The sequence below is a fragment of the Camelus ferus genome, chromosome 21 (assembly GCF_009834535.1).
Source record: "Camelus ferus isolate YT-003-E chromosome 21, BCGSAC_Cfer_1.0, whole genome shotgun sequence".
Taxonomy (NCBI): Eukaryota; Metazoa; Chordata; class Mammalia; order Artiodactyla; family Camelidae; genus Camelus; species Camelus ferus.
In genome coordinates, this window is record NC_045716.1 from 17160042 (window position 1) to 17181262 (window position 21221).

The 21221-nt window shown below is 46.5% G+C and overlaps 1 protein-coding gene across 2 annotated transcripts in view; it reads right to left on the reverse strand.

Moving 5' to 3' along the window:
- The window catches only part of C21H1orf226 (chromosome 21 C1orf226 homolog), a 281437-nt gene that overhangs the window by 49517 nt on the left and 210699 nt on the right, over nt 1-21221 (reverse strand). For both annotated transcript variants that reach the window (XM_006173140.3, XM_006173139.3), the window contains exon 5: nt 2675-2783. In XM_006173140.3, the coding sequence (XP_006173202.3) occupies nt 2675-2783 (109 nt within the window). The remainder of the gene's footprint in view (nt 1-2674; nt 2784-21221) is intronic.

Consider the following 21221-nt stretch of genomic DNA (forward strand, 5'->3'; position numbering starts at 1 on the left):
ACAGGGGACATGATGTGATGTGAACAGCAGTAACCAAAGCCCTGACATAGCAAGGAGCTCATACAAGGCTTTCCTACACTATGAGCAACACAAGGGCTCTATGAGTACCTGGGTCTCCTGGCTTCCAGTCAAGGGACCCCTCTTTTGACCTCCAACAATCCAGAAACAACCCTGTAAGACGTGCTTCCTCAGGGAATATAGTCCTTTCCTCCTCACCTCTTAGGTATTTCTATCATTTGCCAATTAAAACTCCTTCCCAAGCTATTATCTCTCCAAACCAGAAGTGCCCTACAAGAAGGTAAATCACCAAATCTGGAGACTAACCAGGATAAACGTACAAAACCTTGCAGACGTGCTCCCCACCCCTCCCCAATTCTGCTTCCTTTGCTGAACAATTAATTCACTTCTCTTTCCTGGCTTGGAAACTAGCCCTTCTATCTACAGTTCGGCAGTAATGGGGCTCACAGCCCAGGCTGTCTGGAAACAATTCCTTCAGCTGCATGGCTACAGGCCAGCAAAGGGCCTGAGAACCAGCTCTAAAGGGTTACAGCCTCAGTAGGTGAGGGTGAAAGGGATATAAAAAATAAGAGCCAGAGACCAGGATTAGCTGAGAGCCATGAGACATGGGAAAAGCTGATATGATAGGGAACCAGATGACTGCTCCTTTGTCACTGGGTAATAAGAACTTAATTCTATGCTCCATGTCAAGGTCAAAGTGCCAGTGGGCACTGTTCTTAGACTCAGGTTTTGGCAGAAGAATTGGATGACCCCACTGTGTTTTTGCTGCTGCACTAGATCAGATGGTAAAGCAAATATAATGATCTCCTTTACCTAGGTTTACTGCTCACAATTCTTTTGTTCTGCATGTCTCCCTGGTTCTGGGCAGGTCATTTAATCTCTCTGAACCTTAATCTACTCATCTGTAAAACCAGGGGTGAAAATTACCTGTCTTAACTTCTTCACATAGGTTTTTGTAAGGATCAAGTAAAATTAAATATTAAAGCACTCTATAAACTAAAATGTGCCATTTGTAACTAATAAATTTCAAGGTCCACATGATCCAGTCTCTGGACAAAAGTAAGTCAGATTCAAATGAATATAGCTGAGCACTTAACATGAATTCAGGGAAATTCTAGTCTTGAGTTCCTTCTGTCAAAGAACATTACAGATGATCCAATTCATAACTCTCAGGAACACTTTGTATTTCCTTTTCTTTCCTTCCCAGATGCACTACACCTCAAAGCCACATAAGGGCCTTTCACTCTCCCTAACCCTAAATTCTCATCCGCAGCCCCTCTGGCTTTTCTTTCTCTCCCTCTCCTCCTCCTCTTTCTATCAGCTCGACTTTGCCCCACTTACACTTTATGCCCTCTCAACTGTACTACTGTCTAGAAACGAAGTCTGGCAACTTGCCCCCTTTTCCTTCCATTTTTCAAATTCTAGCTCTTTCCATCCAAGGTCATGATTTGCATTGAAAAGTCTGGGAACAGGTGGGTAAGAGCACAAATCTCCTTAGAGGAAGAGGCTGAACCACGAAGTATAACTCTCTTTGTGGAGCTAGGGTGGGGGCCAGGATAATTATGATAGTAAATCTGGACCCTGTCATGTATTATTATTATGCCCACTTGGCAAGGTACCTACAAAGCTATTAAAGATGTCTTACGGCATACGATGCATTAAGACTTCACACAGCGTCAGGGAAGGGCAAGCAGGAAGGGATGTGGAAGTAGCCCGCATAGAAAGCCAGGCTTAGTGGTTTGTGTCTAGAATGGTACATCTGTAAGGGGCCTTAGAGGCATAAATAGAGTGTTTCCCAAAATCTCTTCTGCAGAAAAATAATTCCCAAGGTATTATCGCAAATACATGGGAAAAAACATGATTCCATGGCTAAATCAGTTTGAGAAATGCTAGGTTAAAGTTAAACGGATTTCGCTAATTTTAGGACTTCCCAGAAAATTGAAATAAAATAGTTTTACATGTAACACTTTGGATGGTAAATGTCTTACAGGCTACATTTTAGGAAATGCTGATTTTGACTCTCCTCCTTGTTTTATAGACAAGGAAGCCAAGACCCATGGGGGATCGTGACCCACACAACATCACTCAGGGTTCCAGGGGTGATGAGGCGCTAGATCCCAGGTTTCCAAAACCCCAGTTTCGTGTGTTAGACTCCTGAAGGAGTGACAGAAAGGAAGCATACCTCTACAGAATTGCAAAAGTTGCGTTTACTCAAGCATCAAGGCTGCTATACCAAAATAACTATCCAGGACGACCAATATCACATGCAAAGTCTAAGCTAGATGCCACATGTCATGTTTGGGGGCCACTGACCAGTACACAGAATTATGATGAAGGTCACCTTAGTGAGTGGCAATGCTTCTTTCCTAATGCACCCCATGGTGAGCATCACTCCTGGTACCAACGCAGCTCACTCATCCAATGGTTGAGATCTCTCCAGCTGTTCGCATCCAACTAAGTACAAAGTTCAAATGAAACTAAGAGAAATTCATTATATATGAGCAATGACAGACTAGTGAGTTTATTCCCCTCAAGCTCGCATTAAAATAGCCACCTACAAACCTTATCCCTCTATCAACAGGGAGACAAGTCAGTGTTGGGAGCACTCTGGTTCCGTCAGAGGAAAGTAAGAGATGACCAATGACTGCCCCTTTACCTTCTTCTTGGATTTAAAGACGTTACACCTGAAGATATTGCTGGCACCATCTCGAGCGATATAGCTGAAGATCTTCAAGTCTTGGGAATCATGAGAGACGTAGAAGATCCTATAGGAAGAGCAACAGAAAAATGCACTGAAAATGGCATTAGGTTCAAATCTCCAACAAGGAAACCTCTGCTTATGGACACTGAAGACAGAGCTCACTCAAGTCAAGTTTGTAGAGAAAATCATCTTCTTATGAAAGCCACAATACAGGAGGCACTGTCAACAGGTCCACTAACCCTCCAGATTCTGGAAGAGTGGGCGTGGGTAGGACGGGGACCCCACACTATTACTAGGCAGCAAATCTGTCCTGGTAATAATGTGTTAGAACGAAAAAATCATTCCCAACCTTATCAGACCAATAAATCTGCATCTAACCAAGGGAAATGGGAGCAAGTTTCCTGATACCCGTTCATAGTTAACTCCAAATGAGAAGACTTAGGGAACCAGCAACATTAACCACACTGGGAGAGACTAAGACACTCTGTTTCATTATCGTAGGTCCCTCGGTGATAGTGACTTCACTTCCGGTCCCTCTCCATTAGGCCCACGGCTTCCATGGAATTCATTCCATCACTCAACCCATCCCCCTGAGTGCACGTGGTGGGCCAGGCACTATCCCAGCAGCCAGGGGTACCGGTTATGAGTGCTATGAAGAAAAATAAGGGACAGAGCTTGATGGGGGCTGCTGTTTTAGACAGGGTGGCCTCACCAAGAGGCAGAGGCCTCATCACGTGAGGGAGCCACTCACAGGACTATGTGGGCAAAAGCACTGCAGGAAGTGGGAATAGCGAGATGCAAAGCCCTGCATTGTTCAGAAGGTGTTCTAAGCACTCAAGGAATGGCCAGAAGGTCAGCGCAGCTTGACCTCAGAGTGAGTGTGGTCAGCGACAGCGTCAGAGCAGCAGCCAGAGGCCAGAACGTAGGCGGCCGTGAAGGTCAGGGACTGTACTCCAAGTGACAAGAGAAGCCATTGGAGGCTCTTGAGCAGAGGGCAGACTTCCTAATGCTTTAAACTAAAGGATCACTCTGGCTGCTGTGGTGGAGATGGGGGAAGAGGCAGAGGGAAAGACTAGAAAACGGGGATACATAAGCAGACCCTAACAGCTGACTCTCGGCGGAGGTGGTGGGGGTGGTCCTAGGACAGGGTGCTCCAGAACCACTAGGGCTGAGTTTTGTCAGCATGGAGCAGGGGAGGGAAGTATCGGGGACACAGCAGTGGAACTGATTTTGGGTGATCCAAGGTTTTGATAAACCCTCTGGGGCCATATCATTTCCATAAAACATCTCTTCCTCAAAAACAACACTGGTAACTTCCATCCCTGGGATTTAACAGGTCTGATCTGCTTTAGTCAGTGCTGTGTAGTAGAAAGAGAATGGAATTTAGAGTCATACGCACATCTCGGCCCCTCACTACAACTACGACAAGACTCAGCAGCTCAGTCTTCTTATCTGTAAAATGGGACTATCAATAGTAACACCTTGCAGGTTGTTGGGAAGGTGAAATAATGAGTAAAATGCCGTTTTACTTCTCCTTACCAATACAGCCTCTAAGAGGTCTTTTTATTGAGATTCCCACCCAGGACCCCAAGAAGCCTGAGAGGGACATTCAAAAGAAAAGTGATGCAGAGAGGAGAACAATCCTGGGAAGAAACCCAAGTTCACCCTGGGGACCATGGTGTCTACACTGAACTCTGCTAGAAGTCATTTCAGTTCATCTCACAGGCCCACCAACTCTAAATGACGCTGAAACAGAAGTTACGTTTGTTTCATGTGGCTTCTAAGGAAACTAATCTAACGTTATGGGGCCCATAGAGTCCCCTACCCATCTAGTGACACCGAAGTGTCCTCCTAACATGGAAGGGACAAACCAACAACCACACCGCAGCAGCCCCTGCCTGAGCACCGGGCCCGCCCAGCCAGCCCTTCCCGACAAGCCCTCCTGGTCCTCACCGCAAGCTTCTCAAACTCATCATGCCTCCAGCTGAATTCATCATCTCCTCTGTAATTCTCCAAGCAGGCATGGCCTTCCTTCTCCCAAGCCCCCTCCTGACGAGGGGCATCGTGTCCACTCGAGCCAGAAACCTGGACAATATCCCCTGCTCCTTCCTCCCCAGTTCCCCAGTACCTGTCAGTCACGACCAAGGCCTCTGCAGCCTGCCTCCTTCACATGCCTCTTCAACATTAAAAAGAAATGTACTTTTTTTTCCCTTTAACTTCCTGGCACTGCCTTTGTCCACCTGTCCTTGCTGTTCACCTGCTTTTTGCAGCCCACCTAGTCTCTCTGCTTCCTAGCTCACCTACGCTAACCCACTCTCGACACTGCTAGCAAAGTGGTATTTTTAAAAACACAAACTACATCCCATTATTTTCTTCTAAAAATCATTCAAAGACTTCCTACTGCCCTCCAGATAAAGTCCAAACTCCTCAGGGTGAAGTTTCTACCTTTCTACTTTCATTTCTCTCCAGAGGCCTGACCTACATAGCCCTTCGGAATTAGTCGCACGTATCTGCCTGCCTGTGCAACTGCGGTGACACTCTTGGCATCCTTTGAGACTTGGCTCAGAGAAGCCTCCCCTGCCCACCCTGCCCCCAAGTGTGAGCTGCTGAATCCCCGGGGCTCACCTTAACCATAGCACATACATCACACTATGTTGTTTATGCTGAAGCTCCTGCAGGAATGAGGATCACACCCTGGTGTTCCAGTGCCAGCATGGTGACTGGAGGTTCCTAACGCCTGCTTAGGAGGGAGGAATGTGTCCTTACTGTCGGTAAGCACCCATCATGTGGCCCGGCTAGTCATTTCCCCCCAGTAAGACAGGTCCAGTTAGTTCAGATGCATCACACATAAAATTCCTTTGATTTCCGAGTTTTTCATTTATTATTACACACTACCCCAAGGACTGAGAACTGGATTTAAAATTGACAGAGCAGATATGAGTGCCGACTGGCATGCCAGCAAGACAGACATGAAAGGCACTCAGGGATGGCAGCAAGCTAAGGTTAACTTTACCTTGGTAGGCAAAGCACATTTTCAGCAAATATGATGACCACCTGGGCATGGAGGCAGCCACTCTCTTTGGACTGGAGCTCTCTGGGGACTGCCCTGTTATGTCAAAGTTCAGAAACTCAATGTCTAGTTATTAACAGTAAATAACCTCTAGCTATTAATGAAAAAGAATATGAAAACAAATACATGTATGTATATGCATGACTGGGACATGATGCTGTGCACCAGAAATGGACACATTGTAACTGACTGTACTTCAATAAAATTAATAAATAACCCCTAGCCAACCAAAAAGTCAAATAGTTAGAGCTTAGAAAAGTGTCCACCAACACAGTCAAGAAGCAGGAAATTTTTCCATGTGACCCCATTTACCAACCAATTAATAGATCAACAGATTAAGGCCTTAGGTCCAAATTTCCAGATCAAGAACTATGTTCCAAGAATCCTTACTCCTTCATACTTTGTTTTTTTACTTTTGTTTTTAAGAACTGTGACTCTTTGTGTTGGGGGTGGGGACTTGGGTAAGCACTGAAGAGAAGAAAGAAAGATTTCCCTTTTCCCTTCCTATAGCATTATCCTTAAGTCTAGGGCAATTCTGATCCTGCTTCTAAAAAGTATCTCAGTTTTCACAACTTCCAGTATAATTATCGAGGGTAGGATACCAAAGTGGTTCACACAGTGTTAATAATGATTCCTAAGGTTTGTTAGGTTTGTTTCCCCCTCCAAATTCCTTAAATTTTTTTATTTCAAACTACATATAGATTTATAATTTTCACTCATTAATGGAACTGTTACGCTTCCATAGTAATAAACTTTTCTGCAGGATTGTTATGGCCATAAATGACTGAAATATTTAAACAGTATCTTGGAGAACCTGAATTTGGGGTTTACTGTCATGTTGAAATGTAAGCTGACAAAGAGAGAAACAGCCACTAGACTCACCACCCACACCCTCTTCCCCACTTCCGCGGCTATTAATCTACAGGTTAACTTGTTTCTGTTAGGAACACAGGGAAAACAAAATACAGAGTAGAAAGAGACCTGTGCAGCCATAAGGCCTGTCTAACCCAGCACCCCTCTCATTCAGCACTCGTCCGCGGTGTGCAAATCACTCCTGTTAGAGTACCCGCTTCCCTCACCCTTTCTAGGAGCTTCTAATTCTTTGGAAACTCCCCCTCACGTTGATTAGAAATCTACCAGCAGGAATACGGTGGAGGGAAGGGGTTGAAAATACGGACCCTGGTGTGGGACAGACCTGAGTTTTAGGCCAGGCTGTGCCACTTTCTAGCTGTGAGAGCCTGGTCATCACCTCGACTTCCTTGTGGTTCTTCACCTTCGAAACGGGGATGGTCACAGTCCATACCTCATTCACGGGGTTTAGAGAAAGAATGGATACAGAATGATCAGCACGTAGCAAATGGTTAATAAATGGTAACCGCTGTTAGTACTCGCGCACTGCTGCCTGAGTTCCATCCTTTGGGGCCTTGGAGAACAAGGCTAATCCTTTTTCTGAATGGCAACCATCTGAACATTTGGAAACAACCACTGTTTTTGTACTCACTCCTCTTATTTTTTAAAGTGATACACTTCTTCCTGCAAGAGTTCCTCACCTGGCCCACCTTCCAGACCCCTCATTGCTCTGGTAGGTTTGTACTGTGGAAAGAGTGGGCTTTGGAAGGAGAGAGATCTGGGTACAAGTCTTAGCTTTGCCGTTAGATGTTGGTCTCATGTAAACTACTCAGTTGACATAACCCTTTCTTTCCTCATCTGAAACAGGTAGATTCATGATGTCATCATAGAATTAAGTATTAAAACACGCTCCCAACATTTAACACAATGCCCAACACATGCCGAGTTGCTTGCTCAGTAAATAAGAGTTCTGTCTTCCTTGTTAACCTTCTCTGTACATACCCCAACTTGCTAATGACTCTTAAAATGCAGCTCACAGAACTGAACACATATTCCTAAAGAGATGAAAACATCACAGAGTGAGTTTGAGTAAATATTTTCTATGGCCTAGAACTGAATTTTTAGCAAAGCATCTCTCATCACATTTTTTTTTCTTTAGTTACAGCATCTCATTGCTTCCTCACATGGTGGTCAATTCAAACATTCAAAGCTAATTTGCACAACTGCTCTCCAGGCAGATTTCCTAAGCATACTTGGTCATTGGTTTTGAGGACTGGCTCCTAGTGATCACTATTTCCTTTTCCAAGCTCTCACGGATTATCTGCTTAATGATCTCTTCTAGAATTTTGCCCAGGGGCAATAACAAGTTCACCAGTGACTCCTAGACCCAGATTTCCCCTCTTTCTAGAAAGTGAAATGTCTTATTCTTGTAATCCTCTCTTATCTCATCCATTCCTCATGATTTTGCAATCACATTCTTTAGGACCCCAGGGTCTAAGTGATCGAGGCCTGGACACACTTAAAGGAGTGAGGGACGTGTGCCTTTTTCCTCATGGTTTTTGAACTTCTTCAATTTTTTAAAGTCACTTATGTCTCAGTGTTTCTAGTTTGAAGATTAGACAGTTCTCTACTATAAGGAAAAAAAGGAGAGACATGGTTAGAACAACGGGACTTGAGAATTTCCCCTGGTCATGTGCTTCTCTCTTGTCACACATCTTCCCTCTCATCTTCAGCCTTTTCCATGAGTCCAGTGGATTCAGAGATTCAGTTCCACAGCACCTTTCCATACTGTGTACTTTTCAAAGAATATTTTATGGTGGTCACATGATTTTTCTTCATGGTCTCACCTTTTTGGACCCAACTGGAACCAATTATGTTGTGCTTCTGTCTTAAGTTCTCATCTCTTGTTCCTGCTCGCAGTCTCTGGCCATGAGGCCACAACCTTGCTCTGTCATTATCCCTCTCTCTGAATGTAATAAACTCTAAAATGCATGGCCATGTCCCCCCCAGGTGCTACTGTTCTGCCCCTATTGCCCCTCATTTCCATGGGGACTGCCTGGTGACTTTGGGACCCACAGGCTACAGAGAACATGAAAGGTCCTGAATCACCTGCAAAGTTTCCTGAGCTCCCCCATCCGAGACTCACAGACACAGAGCTCCGCAGAGGAGTCTCCATGCCGACTCCTGCTCAAAACCTGCTGGGCCTCGCCTGGCCGGCAGGGGCCTGCCACAAGCACAAAGCACTGAACCTGCAGACAGAGGATCCAGACCTGCCATGGGGCCCAAGCAAAGTCTTGTCCTGCTCTCAGCCCCAGTACTTCAAGTGAGAGCAAAAAAAACCTCTCTCAGAGTGGCTGTACAGTTCTGGAACGGGCAAATATTGAGAATGGATGAGACAGGAGATGGATAAATATACTGTAACCCATTGTACAAATACTTTAAAACTGTGGAAATAACTATAGAAAAGGCAAATGGAAGAACAAAGAGAAACCACCACTGTCGCCCCGACATCACCGTCTCTCTGGGGGTTCTCCAGTTTGAACATGGAGCAGAGATTTTTCTCTTAAGCCCCTGGAAGGCTTGGGCACCCCTAACCCATAAAGACATATGGAAATGAACCAAGATTGATGAGGTAAAGCCATCAAGGAACTCACAGATGGTGAAGGCAGAACCCAGGGGGCCTTCTCAAAGCAAAACCTCTGGGAGAAGCAGCAGCACAGTGCGAAAAACGCAGAAGACAGAAAACAACTAACCTGCTGCTCGAGACCCGCTGAGGGTGGCACAGCCATGAAGCACGGTCCTTGGAAAACCCAGAACAACCCCTGCCCACAGGAGCAAGGATTCCCTAAGCAGCTCATGCGATTTCTGTGGGTTTCCCAAAGGAATGTGTTATCCTCAGAGGGCCTCGGGAGAATATTAGGAAAGGTGATAGTTTGGAGCGAGGCCCCCCAGTGCTTTGCTAACAGAACCACACCTGAATCTATAGCAATGAGTGTGGCACCCCACCCAGCCCCACCCGCACCCCAGCCCCTGCTCCCGTGTGCTGCCCGAACACGGTGTCCTTTTCTCTTCCCACCCAGCCCTGAAGCACTCACGCAGTTTCACACTCCCGCCCCTGGTCATCTTCCTTCTCCCATGTCTTATTTTTAATCTAAACTTTCGATAAAATTGTCCTTCATCTTGATCTTTTCTTTATTACTGCTTTGATCGGATGATCTTTTCCTCCCACTGTGTTTTCAGGGCTCTTGATCACTTCAGCCAGTTTTCTTTTATTAGAAGTTAGTTCAACGACCATCTTCTTCATCCTCCACTTCAGCCATTCTTGATTTGAGGACTGCCCCCCTCAGACTTGACTTTCTCTTGGCCTAAAGGAATGGGGACCAGCTCGTGAAGTGGTGCCGCAGTCGCTCGTAACTGGTCTCTTTACTCCACAGACATCTGAGGTGCTGGGATACACTGTCCAAGGTCTTCCTGTCACCTTAACCGGGCCATATGTCACAGACCTGCCTCGACACAGCATGACCTGGAAAGAAGCCTGGGAGTCTAGGGCTGGGAGAGACCTTGTGAGACAGTCAAGCCCGTCTCCTCAACGGCAGGCAGAGAAATGCAAGTATTACAGCTGACTTCTAAGGTTTCTTCAAAGCAAAACATTATGCAAATGTTATTTAAATTATTACTACAACTATCCACTGTGAACCTTAAGAAATAAGCCATCAATTGAATTTTAAAACCTAGTGAGAGACAGACAAACACACATTTATCTTTTGAAAGTCTAGTGAAGGCACCCTCACTGCCTATCTCAGCAGTTAATTTATGTTTTAATTTCACAGCTGTTAAAAAGTTCGTTCTTACATCCCCCTAAATCTCCCCTGGTTTACTTGAATCAACCACAAACTGACAAACAGCACTTTCTAAATGTCAAGGGTTGTGCTAAGTTAATTTCCTCTTGTTCACTACTTGACAGGCAGGCAAACAGGCCAGTGTCCCTCGCAAAACCACAACAATCCTTCCGTGTATTTCAAGGCTTCAGCTTCTCTGCAGTACTGGTAATCTCTCCAAAATAACTGTCACCTGCTGTTGGCTTTCAAGAACCAAACCCATTTACACAAACTGCCAATTCTTCCTTCTCTGCTTCTGTGTTATCTGGGCTCACACACTTGGCATGCTCAAGTTTTCTGAGGTCAGCCATCCTTCCTACACTTCTGAGCATCCTCAGGCTTCCTGGAGACTCTTGCTCAGAGACACAGCTTTCCTTACAGAAATGGAGAGTGGAGAGAATACACCACACACCGCAGACAGAAGGGGCGCTGCTTTGACTGGTGTGTGCGAGGGGAGTCTTGCTTAGAAAGCTGCATCTTCCTTTCTTTGCCCCATGAACAATCTGTCCTCTTGCTTTCAAGACAGTGAATGCTTCCCTTCTTTAAGTGGTACGTGGAGAGAAGGTTTAGTCATAAATCTTCCCAATGTAAAATACACTGTAATCAAAATTCACACCCTCTCTTACCCACTCCCCATACCCCGTGAGGTCCCTATGATCCTGTGGGGTAACAGCACTGACAGAGCAGAGCCGCAAAGCCTCAGCCAAGGTTGCAGCCCTTTGACTCTCTCAAAGCTCTGAGTTTTAGTTTTCTTAACTGCAAAATGGCACAAGAAGAGGCTCACAGGATTGTTACGGGAATCAAACGACATGATTTATACATAGTGCCTGGCACACAGTAGGTGCTCAAAAAACTTGAGGTGATAGATCAAGAATATTTGTGAATCTAGGGTGTGTCTCTCATGTGCCAGGCACTGCTCTCATCACTTTACAGGTAAAAACTTGCTTAATCTTCACCACCTTACGAGGTAGGTACTGTTACTATACCCCTGTTATCGATAGGAAACAGAGGGCTTAGTCACCTTTCTCAAGGTCACTCAGCTAGTGGGCATCTGTTCTCGTTTCCCAGGGTTGCTGTAACAAATTACCACAAACTGGATGGTTTAAATTTAATCTCTCACAGCTCAGAAGCCAGAAGACAGAAAGCAAGATGTTCACAAGGTTAGTTTCCCCTAGAGTCTCTGAGAGAGACTCCACGCCATGCCTGTCTCCTGGCATCAGGTGGTTGCGGCAATCCTTGGCATTCTTTAGCTTTGCGTGGCATCACTCCAGTATGCTGCCTCCATCGTCACATGGCCTTCCTCCCTGCATCTCCCTTCTATGCTTCCGTCTCCAAGTTTCTCTCTTCTTATAAGAACACCAGTTATTACACCTAGGGCTCACTCTAATGCACTATGACCTCATCTTAACTCGATTACATCAGCTAAGTCCCTACTGCCAAATAAAGTCACGTTCACAGGTATCATGAGTTATGACTTCAACATACCTTTCTGAAGAACACAATCTGACCCACTACAGTCTCAGAGACAGAATTTGAACCCTGGCCATCTTAACCAAGTTAACATCTGCATTATCTGCTTAGCTGATTAATAACTGTCAAATACAGTTTGAGTATTAGATTGTCATTACTACGACTGTTATCTCTATATCCAGCTAGAAGTTGGTGCTATGGTACATTTATGCCACCTAGGAACCCCTGAATGTTCTTATTCCAGGTAATTTTCCAAGGCCTGGGTGCCTTTAGAGATTCTTTATAGTCAAAAACTTCATTCTCTTGTGGGTAAGATCTTCGCTGGACACCTGAGTGAGTGGTGCTTAATTGCTTTGCTCTCCCTGACTGCCGCCCTCCTTCCAAGTGTCTTCAGATAAACCAACCCAGGAATACTATACATGTCTAAGAACAGCTTAGCCTTTCCAAGGGCAGCCTTTAAAGGACCCATTCAAGCTTCCCAGGACTCATTCCATAACACACTCTGTACTCAGCTCTAATCCTTCACCCTCAGGCCACTTGCTCAGCACATGGGGAACCTCATGTGCTGGGACAGGAAATGAAGAGAGGGCATTCCCTGCCCCCCCAGGGCTCGAGGTATGCCTGGCTGGCAATGTCCAGATACTTGTCTTTCCTAACATTTTTCTTTCTGACTGCTCTGACCTGCTTGCCTGATGATGCCCAGTGCTGCATCAGAGGAGGTCTGAATCACAGCTCACCTGAAGCAGGACCTGAGGATAAGAAAAAAAGCCAGGGAGCGCAGGGCAGGTCAACAATCCTACGGGTCAACTTCCCCTAATTTTCACACACACACTCCCCCAGGAGCAATGGCTGAACCATTTTGGTTTCTCCTGGGACATGTCCCTTTCCATCACAGTCTAGTGTCTTCTTTATTTTTTTTAACCATAAGGGACGATGGATCTTTACTTCTAGATGACTAACATGCCTTAGAGCAAAATTTTTAAAACAAACTGATTCATATTTGATCTTCTTTTAATTTCTAATCACTTTTCACTGGTCTTCTGTTTTTACTTTACAAGTTTGGGAAAGGGGTGGGTTGGGAGGCCTCAGGTGGCCAGAGTTTTTTGTTTGTTTGTTTTTCCTTATACTGGAAGCTCTCTTATCCTCTCTGTCTCCCCACCTTCCAAGAGCAGTTGTTGAGGGACTACAGTGCCTTCGGGGTGGTTGGCATAACCTTTATTCTAAGAAATGCACATCTTGCTCTGTACCCTCCTCCTCCCCTGCCCCATATCATACTCTCTCAGGACACAGAGAGGAGCAGTTTCAGAGCTCGCCCTTGAAGAGCTCAGAGTGCTGATGGAGGAGACACGTGCAGGACGGTGGGACAGAGCGCTATAGACACGGCCGTGGAGGGGATGCAGCCACATGCCTGAGAGCCAGGAAAAGTGTACGGTGGTGTGGGGGGACCCACGTGAGAGCTGCTGCCTGAGTGACTTCTTGAAGAACATGTGGGAGGTGGCAAGAATTGGGGCGTGGGGAACAGATCAGTCCAAGTCCTGGCAAGAAACAGATAATTTGAGTCATCTCAGGGAGAGTTTAATAAGGGACTATTTACAGAGGTGAAGGCAGAGTGCAGAGAAACCCCAGAGAACACATTACCCCAGGGAGCCCTCAGCACCCCAAGGCCTGTGGGGGCAGGGCTGTGAGAGGTTACCAGAACCCAGAAACAGAACCGTGTGCCCCCTGGCAGGAGCTCTCGTGACAGTAAAGCAGCCCGCTGATGCGGTACACACAGGCCAGCCTCCCCAGGCACCTAGCACTGGGGAGAGCAGATCCGGAGGAAGGAACAAAGGAAAGCTGTCCATCACACAGACAGGAGAGGAGAAAACTCCTTACAAGGGGAAGTGCACACAGAAAGGCACGGAGTTGCGAAACAGCACAGTTTGCTTGGGCACAGGGAACACAGCACATGCCGAGGGGCTGGCAGGAGCTGGGAACACAGGGAGGTCAGGGCCTGCTCAGATTTTGCCTGGAGGGCTCAGGGCACTGATGGGGGCCTGATCAGGGGAACGACAAAGTTGGTAGTCACGGTGCTGTGAAGGGGAGACTGGAGGAGGACATGAGCAGAAGCAGGGAGGCCAATAAAGAGGTTACTGCAATATGGAACATCTGAAGGAAGTAAGAATCTGGACCCAGGGCTTGCCAGGCAGAAGGGCGAGACTCAATCCCTGCTCTGCTGCTTACAGTTGTGAGACTCCAGGTGAGTCTTTTGATCCTCAAGTTCTGGTTTTGTCATCTACAAACAAGGGAGTTGTCATGAGGGTTAGAGTTTGGGTAAGTCAGGGGCCAAGCATAGGGCAGGGTGACTGACACACCTTGGGTTATGCAGTGCCCAGACTGCACAGCCAGGCTGGTCAACCTGAGTCCAGGCAAGAAAAGCTGAAGGCCTCACTAAGGCAGAGGCTGTGATCATGGGTGGGACATGGATTCAAGCGTCATTTTTCCAGATGTGAGAATAAGGAGGGGGAAGGAGAAGATTCTGAGTTGTGTCGCTTGGTATGACCTGGCGAGTGGATTAAACGTTAACTGGGTCAGGGGACACAGAAGCAGGAAAAAGTTGAGGGGACAGGGAAGGAAGAAGAGGACTGTGGTTCTAAACAGGTCAATGATGAGGAGCCACCAAAGCACTCAGAGGGACTTGCCTATGAGATGACTGGAAACAAGGGACCAAGGAGAAAGGCAAGACATAGGATCATAGGGACTTGGGAGGGTGGCTGAAGTCATGGGAAATATGAGATCCACTGGGAAGCAAACAGAACAAGAGAAGGGGAAAAACCAGGAGAGCAGAGGAGGAATGAGGGAAACCCACCACGGAAGCTGAGTGAGGAAAGCGTCTCCAGGAGGAGGGAAAGGTCCAGAGCATGAAGTGCTTCAGAGAAACTGAATGGGATGGGGACAGAAGGTGAGCCAGAGACTCAGCAGCTAAGACATCCCTGGTGACCTCAGCAAGGACAGTCTCTGTAGAGAGCACAGGAAGCCCAACTGTAATGAGCTGAAAAATGACTTTGGGAATACACACAGCAAACGCGATTCCAAGGAGCCTGGCAGGGAAAGAGCAGGCTAGCGTGGTCGGCCGCAGGAGTATCTTTTCTTTTCACGATGGCAAAACCTGAGCCTATTTATAGGCTAAAAAAGGAACAAAACAGAAATAGCCTCAAGATCCAGGGGAAATGCAGAGAAAATGATGGCTCAAGAAACAGATGGAGAGAAGAGACAGGGTCCAACCAAAGAAGTTCACCTCAGAAAAGAGGCCGCAGTGCTTCCTCTGGGCAGGGGGCACCGACTGTGAACCTGCCGCACAGGGGGCACCGTCGACCCCTGGCTTGGCTCCCTCTCCCCTTCTTAGACAGCATTTTGGTGGCCTTCCTGAATTAGCTAAGCCTTTCTCTGGCAGAGTGTTGAGGCTGTGTTGATGTGCAAGGAGGAGGAACGAGACTGGTTGAGGGGTGAGGTCAGTCTAGTCTTTCAGGAAAGTGTACTGATTAAAAGCAGAGGCTGTTTCACCTGCTCCAGATCTGCATTTTACTGTGCATTCCTTACTTCCCTCTCCCCCAAGTGAGGGTGACTACCATGGCTCAAAATGTAAGTATGTGCAATCAGAAACATTCTGCTGCAATCTTATTAGAGAGGAGATACATATGGATCCATCCTGGCTCTGAAGGCCTGAAAGACAGGGCTCATGTAAATATGTGGCAGTTGAGAAGGGAGGCCTGCCAGGGACACTAAAGGCTCTCTTGGGACCTGGTTTATGAGCGCTTGCAGTTTCTCTTGCATTTAGCTTGTCAAATTCCTCTTTGTCAGCTAAGGCATCTGCCAGGCTTAATTGTTTCCTTAGGGCTTTGTCCTTTCCATCAGTGAACAAAGGCAGTTGGGAGAGATTTAGATTTAGCTCTTCTGATTAAAAAACACTCCTGAACACACATATTTGCACACATACATAAAAATAAATGTGTGCACATGTATGTATTATGTGTGCATGTGCACGCACACATACATATTTTTTTTCTTTTTTTTAAATAGTGTTCGGGAGTAGGGATAGGCAGATCTGACCACTAGCCCACTGCCCAGATGGCCACTCCAACTTTCGAAGGAAATGCACCAGCAGCACCCCACCACCTCTGGCAGTATCATCTTCCAAGACTGATTATGTGCTAATGGGAGACAATGAGAGATAAGAAGCTCATGTGCAGATCTCAGCCATCAGGGGTGGTCCTTCTGAGGCTCTTCCCCTCCAAACATCCTTTTATTGGGGCCATCACTAAAAACCAAGATGAACACACTTACAGTTTATTATGGTTTCATTTCTCCCATCTGCCCTCCGATAGTTATGAGAGCAACTGGACAAGAGATACAGTCCAAGACCAAGATAATCAAGAAAAGGCCATCAACCCCCCAAGCAAAGAGCTAACTGCACAGCAGTGAGAGAAGACAGGGCTCGTGGCATCTTGGCCAACTTGAGGAAGGAGCCTATTTTCAAAGGCAGCCCTGCTTTGTGCTTAGTCCCGCAGCATGAAGAGATGTTGGGCCCTCTCCTGGAGCAAAGCTGAACAAGGTCGCTCGACTTCTTGTTTTTCAGTGTTCTCAAAGGCAATGCTGCCTTTTTAATAGTCGTTTGTGTGCTGTTTGTTATCTTCTAACAGAGTATATGTTCTGAAGCTTTAATGCTAAGTTTTTGGTCACCTTCCCCAAATACCTTCAAACATGGGTCACATCCAGGATTCAACAAATGTGCTTAGGTTGTCTGGTTCCCAATCGTGGATAGAGGTCTCTAGAACAAGTGTACCCACTTCCTGGGAATTTTGCAAAGATTTAAGAAGAAGTCAATTCGATTTAACAAATATGACTGGAGCACAATTATGTACAAGGCAGTAGTCAAGGAGACATAAAAATGAATAAGATGCAGCTCCCACTAAAAACATAAGACAGATAAACAAATAACTACAATACAAGGATGAACTTCCGGGCTATAAAGCCTCGGGGTCCAGAGCAGAAACAGAAATTAGATCCTCACTGTGGGGGTGGGTATGAAATCAGGAAAGAATTCCTGGTGGACATGTATTTAAAAGAAACCTTGAAAGATGAGTAAGGATCTGACAGGCAGAAATGTCAAATACAGCCGAACACAGAGGACTCAGTTATGGTTCGATCATGACTGCTGCCAGCAACTGGGAAAAGCCCTAACTCCTCAGTGGCTGCTTCCCTGGGTCTCCCGACAAAGGGTGTGGGGACCCGCACACAGTTTCGCTTTTCCCGTGCCACATTTCCTGAATTCCACACATTACCCTCTGGACCTCCCAGTCATCCTCACCTCCACAGTCTGAGGTCTGTGCTAGGAAGGAGAAAGGAAGACCGGGCTCACGACCGCCATGCTCTTAGAGGGGGGACATCCCCACCCTTCCTCTGAACTGTGCCAAGACACAAAGAGGAGCCCACAGAGGGCTGCCCAGCCAGGCTGGGGGACAGGGTCCTGCAACACAGAGTCCAGCTGTCACTGTGGGATGAGCTATGACACGGTCCTGCAACAGTCCTGGAGACCACCTATTAATGGCAAGGGCTAGCCAGAGGTGGGCTGCAGAACAAGGACCATCTTTCTTTACTGGCCTTTGGTGTTGAGGTTGTCACACAATAATCCTTACTTACTGGTGTGGAACAGACCCTATGCCAGCTTTCCCATACCCCTGTGACCCCAGGACACTCAGGGTGATCATAAGGTCTTCTACATAAATCCTCTCCCCCTACCTAATTTGAAACCCACCAACACAAAGATCGGTTTGTTTTGAGTAAGACTCCTCTAATGACACGGGATGCTGAAGTAAAGTCCATTGATCACTGAAGCATTAAGTTATGAAGAAAGTGAGACTGGCTTGTTTCTCTTCCTATAGTAGGGCTGCCAATGATAAACCTTTCTAGCTTGATGTGTAAAATATTCGAAGAGGCTTACAATACTTACTGGCACCAGGGGTCTTACTTTGGAATTGATAAACCTCAGGACTATGCGGCCTATGAATTATCCAAAAAAAAATCAAAATTTTGCAAGTATGTATGAGAATTAACTTTTCTAGGGAGAGAATCCCGTTTTCATCAGATTCACAAAGATACCTGTATCCCGTCCTGTAAAAGGTCAAGACCATCCAGTGGACACTCAGGTGAGTATCTACTTGGCAGCAAGGAAAGGCGTCATGGGGAGAAGGGCTGGTTTTACTTTGCACACACTTTCCCATGCGAGACTCTTCAATGCTTTGCACAAATTCTAAGTGAATTCCCTTTATGCACTCAGAAAGGAGAGCAGGAAGAACAGAGTAATGAAATTTGAAACCAGGCAGTCATTCAGTAATAGAACTGGGACCAGGCCTGGTTTCCCTCTTCCCCTGGTCTCTCCTCCACAGGGTAATTCCCTCCCAGGTAGACAGTATTTAATTACATCGCTTTCTAAATTTGGCCTAATTGGATTTTCCATCATTATTTGTGTAAAAGATGCCCTTGAAGGCCTGGCACAGAGAGACTGGCCCAGGGGTTTGACTTGGATCGTGCCCGCAGCCGTCTTTAGTTTTCTGCTCTGTACATCTATTCACTCTCTGGCTGGTTTACTACCTCATTTGGGCTGTGCTTTTGGCCACCAAGAAAGGCAGAGAATAAGGCCACCAAGAAGACAAGTAGGTTTAACGGCCTTTTTGAAGTGAATGTTTCAGTGACAAGCCTGCCCTTGGTTTGTCATGCAGTGTTTACTGAGCACCTACTATGCTCTACAGACCGCTCCAGGCACTAGGGATACAGTAGTGCACAAAATGGGTGTGGCCTCATGGAGCTCATGCTTAGAGCTTCCATGACTGAATTTAATTATCAAGTGAGATCCACCAGAGGCAGGAAGCCCTCAGAAAGGGCAGAGGTAAAGAGAACAAACTTAACGGTTACCACGGGTAAAAGGGGGTGGGAAGGATAAATTGGGAATTTGAAAACTGCACCTCTTGGGGGGTGATGGGAATGTTAGCTATCTTGATTTTGGTAGTGGTTTCATGGGTGTATACCTCTATCAAAATTCATCGAAGTGTACATCTGAAAAAAAAGAAAAAGAAAGGGCCGAGGTAAAACTACCAGAGACTCAAGGTGAAGTCACTGGTGTTTTTTTCTCCCCGCTTCCTCAAATAAAAGGATTCTCCCTCATTCCCTCTGTGTTCAGACTGTCATAGCCTGGATGGTCCGAGCTCACAACAGCTTGCAGACTGACCCCTCTCTACACTTCCTACTGCTGTCACCCTTTTGTACAGACACTCTGCCATTGTCCTCAGATTGCTGGGCAGTCTCTCCCTTGCTCACCTCCCTGACTTGAGTCTCCTCACATTTGGGGCGCACGGCATTCCACGCCACACTGGTTTCCCTAAAACATCACTTTCGCTCTGGAACTCTCAGAGTCAAAGCTCTCATAGGAAGGCTCTAAGTACGGATGTGGAAGGAAGTCCTTGACACGTTCCTGAGAGAAAAACAGGCTCACAAGAGAACTGTCAACAGAGTAACAGCGGACCGTGAAACACACCTGAGTGTATATTTGCACATGCAGTGGTACTAGAAGCAACAGATGTGGAAGGAAGAGCTCTTGACTTTCTCCTTTATAAAACCTTGTCACTACTTTATCTTTTAATAACAAGTGGTATGTATTATTTGGTCATTTTAAAGCTTACACCTCAGCCATGCTCCCCTGGGCACTTACCTGAAGAACCGTCATGGGAAGGAGGAGTCACCGTGAGGACCTTGAGATGAGCTCTGCCTTATCTGTCTTTGCATTCCTGGTGCTTTCTACACAGCATACGATGACTTTTGAGCAGAAAGGATGAAAGAAGAGGAGGAGGAAGGAGAGAAGAAATGTGTGTGCTAACATGAGCACGGGACACAGAGTCACGAGCCCTTGAATGAATTAGGGGTCAGCAGTCCCTTGTTGGAGCCTCACAGTCCATCCTAGGCATTTACTGAGACTTTCTAAATACCAGGAACCCTGTCAGCCTATAAAGATTAAAGTGCAGAACTTGCTTTTAAATAAAGATGAAGAACGGTGAAAGATAAACATGCATACAATTATGTAGGGTTGAAAACAAACAAAAGACAAGGAGGCAGAAAAAAATGAAATAAGAGGAGAAACACAAGGAGGAGGAGGAAGGGCGGCACTGCAGGAGGACCTGGAACTGCTGGTGTGTTGGGAGACGTGGGGGCACACACGACGGGCCCGAGGGAGCAGTCTGGCGAAGTGGTGGGTACCAGTGTCAGAATACAAGGAACTGCAGGATGGTGGGCACTGGTGAAAACACACTCAGGGCCTTGGGAGGAAGCTGACTGCTGACAGAATGGGGTCAGCAGGGCTTGAAGGAGGTTATTCCAGGACGGGAGAGAGCTGGACATACTGCTAGGGAGCAAGAGGGAGTCCATGGAAAGTGAGAGACAGGGTAGTTGGGGGAAGGGTAGCGAATGCTCACGGTGCTGGAGGAACAAGTCTGAAATGCAAAGAGGCAGGGGACAGAGTGTCAGCGGGCAATGACACAAACGTCTAAGGGGAGGAGGAGATCTGAGGAACCTCAGAGAAGATGGGGGTCACCTAAGGGGAGTGTGTTTGTACTGACAGAGTTGACAGGCAGAAGAGGGTGAAAGGTCTTGGCATCTGAGCAAAAGGAATTTTTAGCAGGGGCAAATAACAAACTGTAGGGCAGCCCTGGGGAACCAAGAAGCCAGATAGCATGAATGATTTTCCTTCCCCTTCTTAGTTCATAAGCTTTTCCATGCATAAAATTGGGTGAGTAACTCCTACTCATTCCTATGTATGAAAAGATACTGTCTATGAAAGGGCCCAGAGCTGGAGGGAATAAAAACATCAGGTTGATGTGAAACATCACCACAGCTAGAGGGATGGACACTCATACCCTTCAGATGGGCTGTCCCAGAAATGATGAGAAGTTAGGGAGCGGTCTACAGGCTGGGCTGCTTCCACATCTTTGGTTATCAGTTTTCCCAGTTTAGCAGAGGCCCCTTCAAGAACCTCACACAATGGGAGGCTGGAGGAGAAGACACTCATTCTCAGAAAAATAACACAGGAAGATGCAGACAGTCACCCTGTCCCTTACAAATCAGGGAAAGGACAAATGAGATATGAATGTATCAAAAGCAAAGAACTGGCTTCAGCTCCAGGTCTGCTCATCTTCCCTGATCTTTCAGG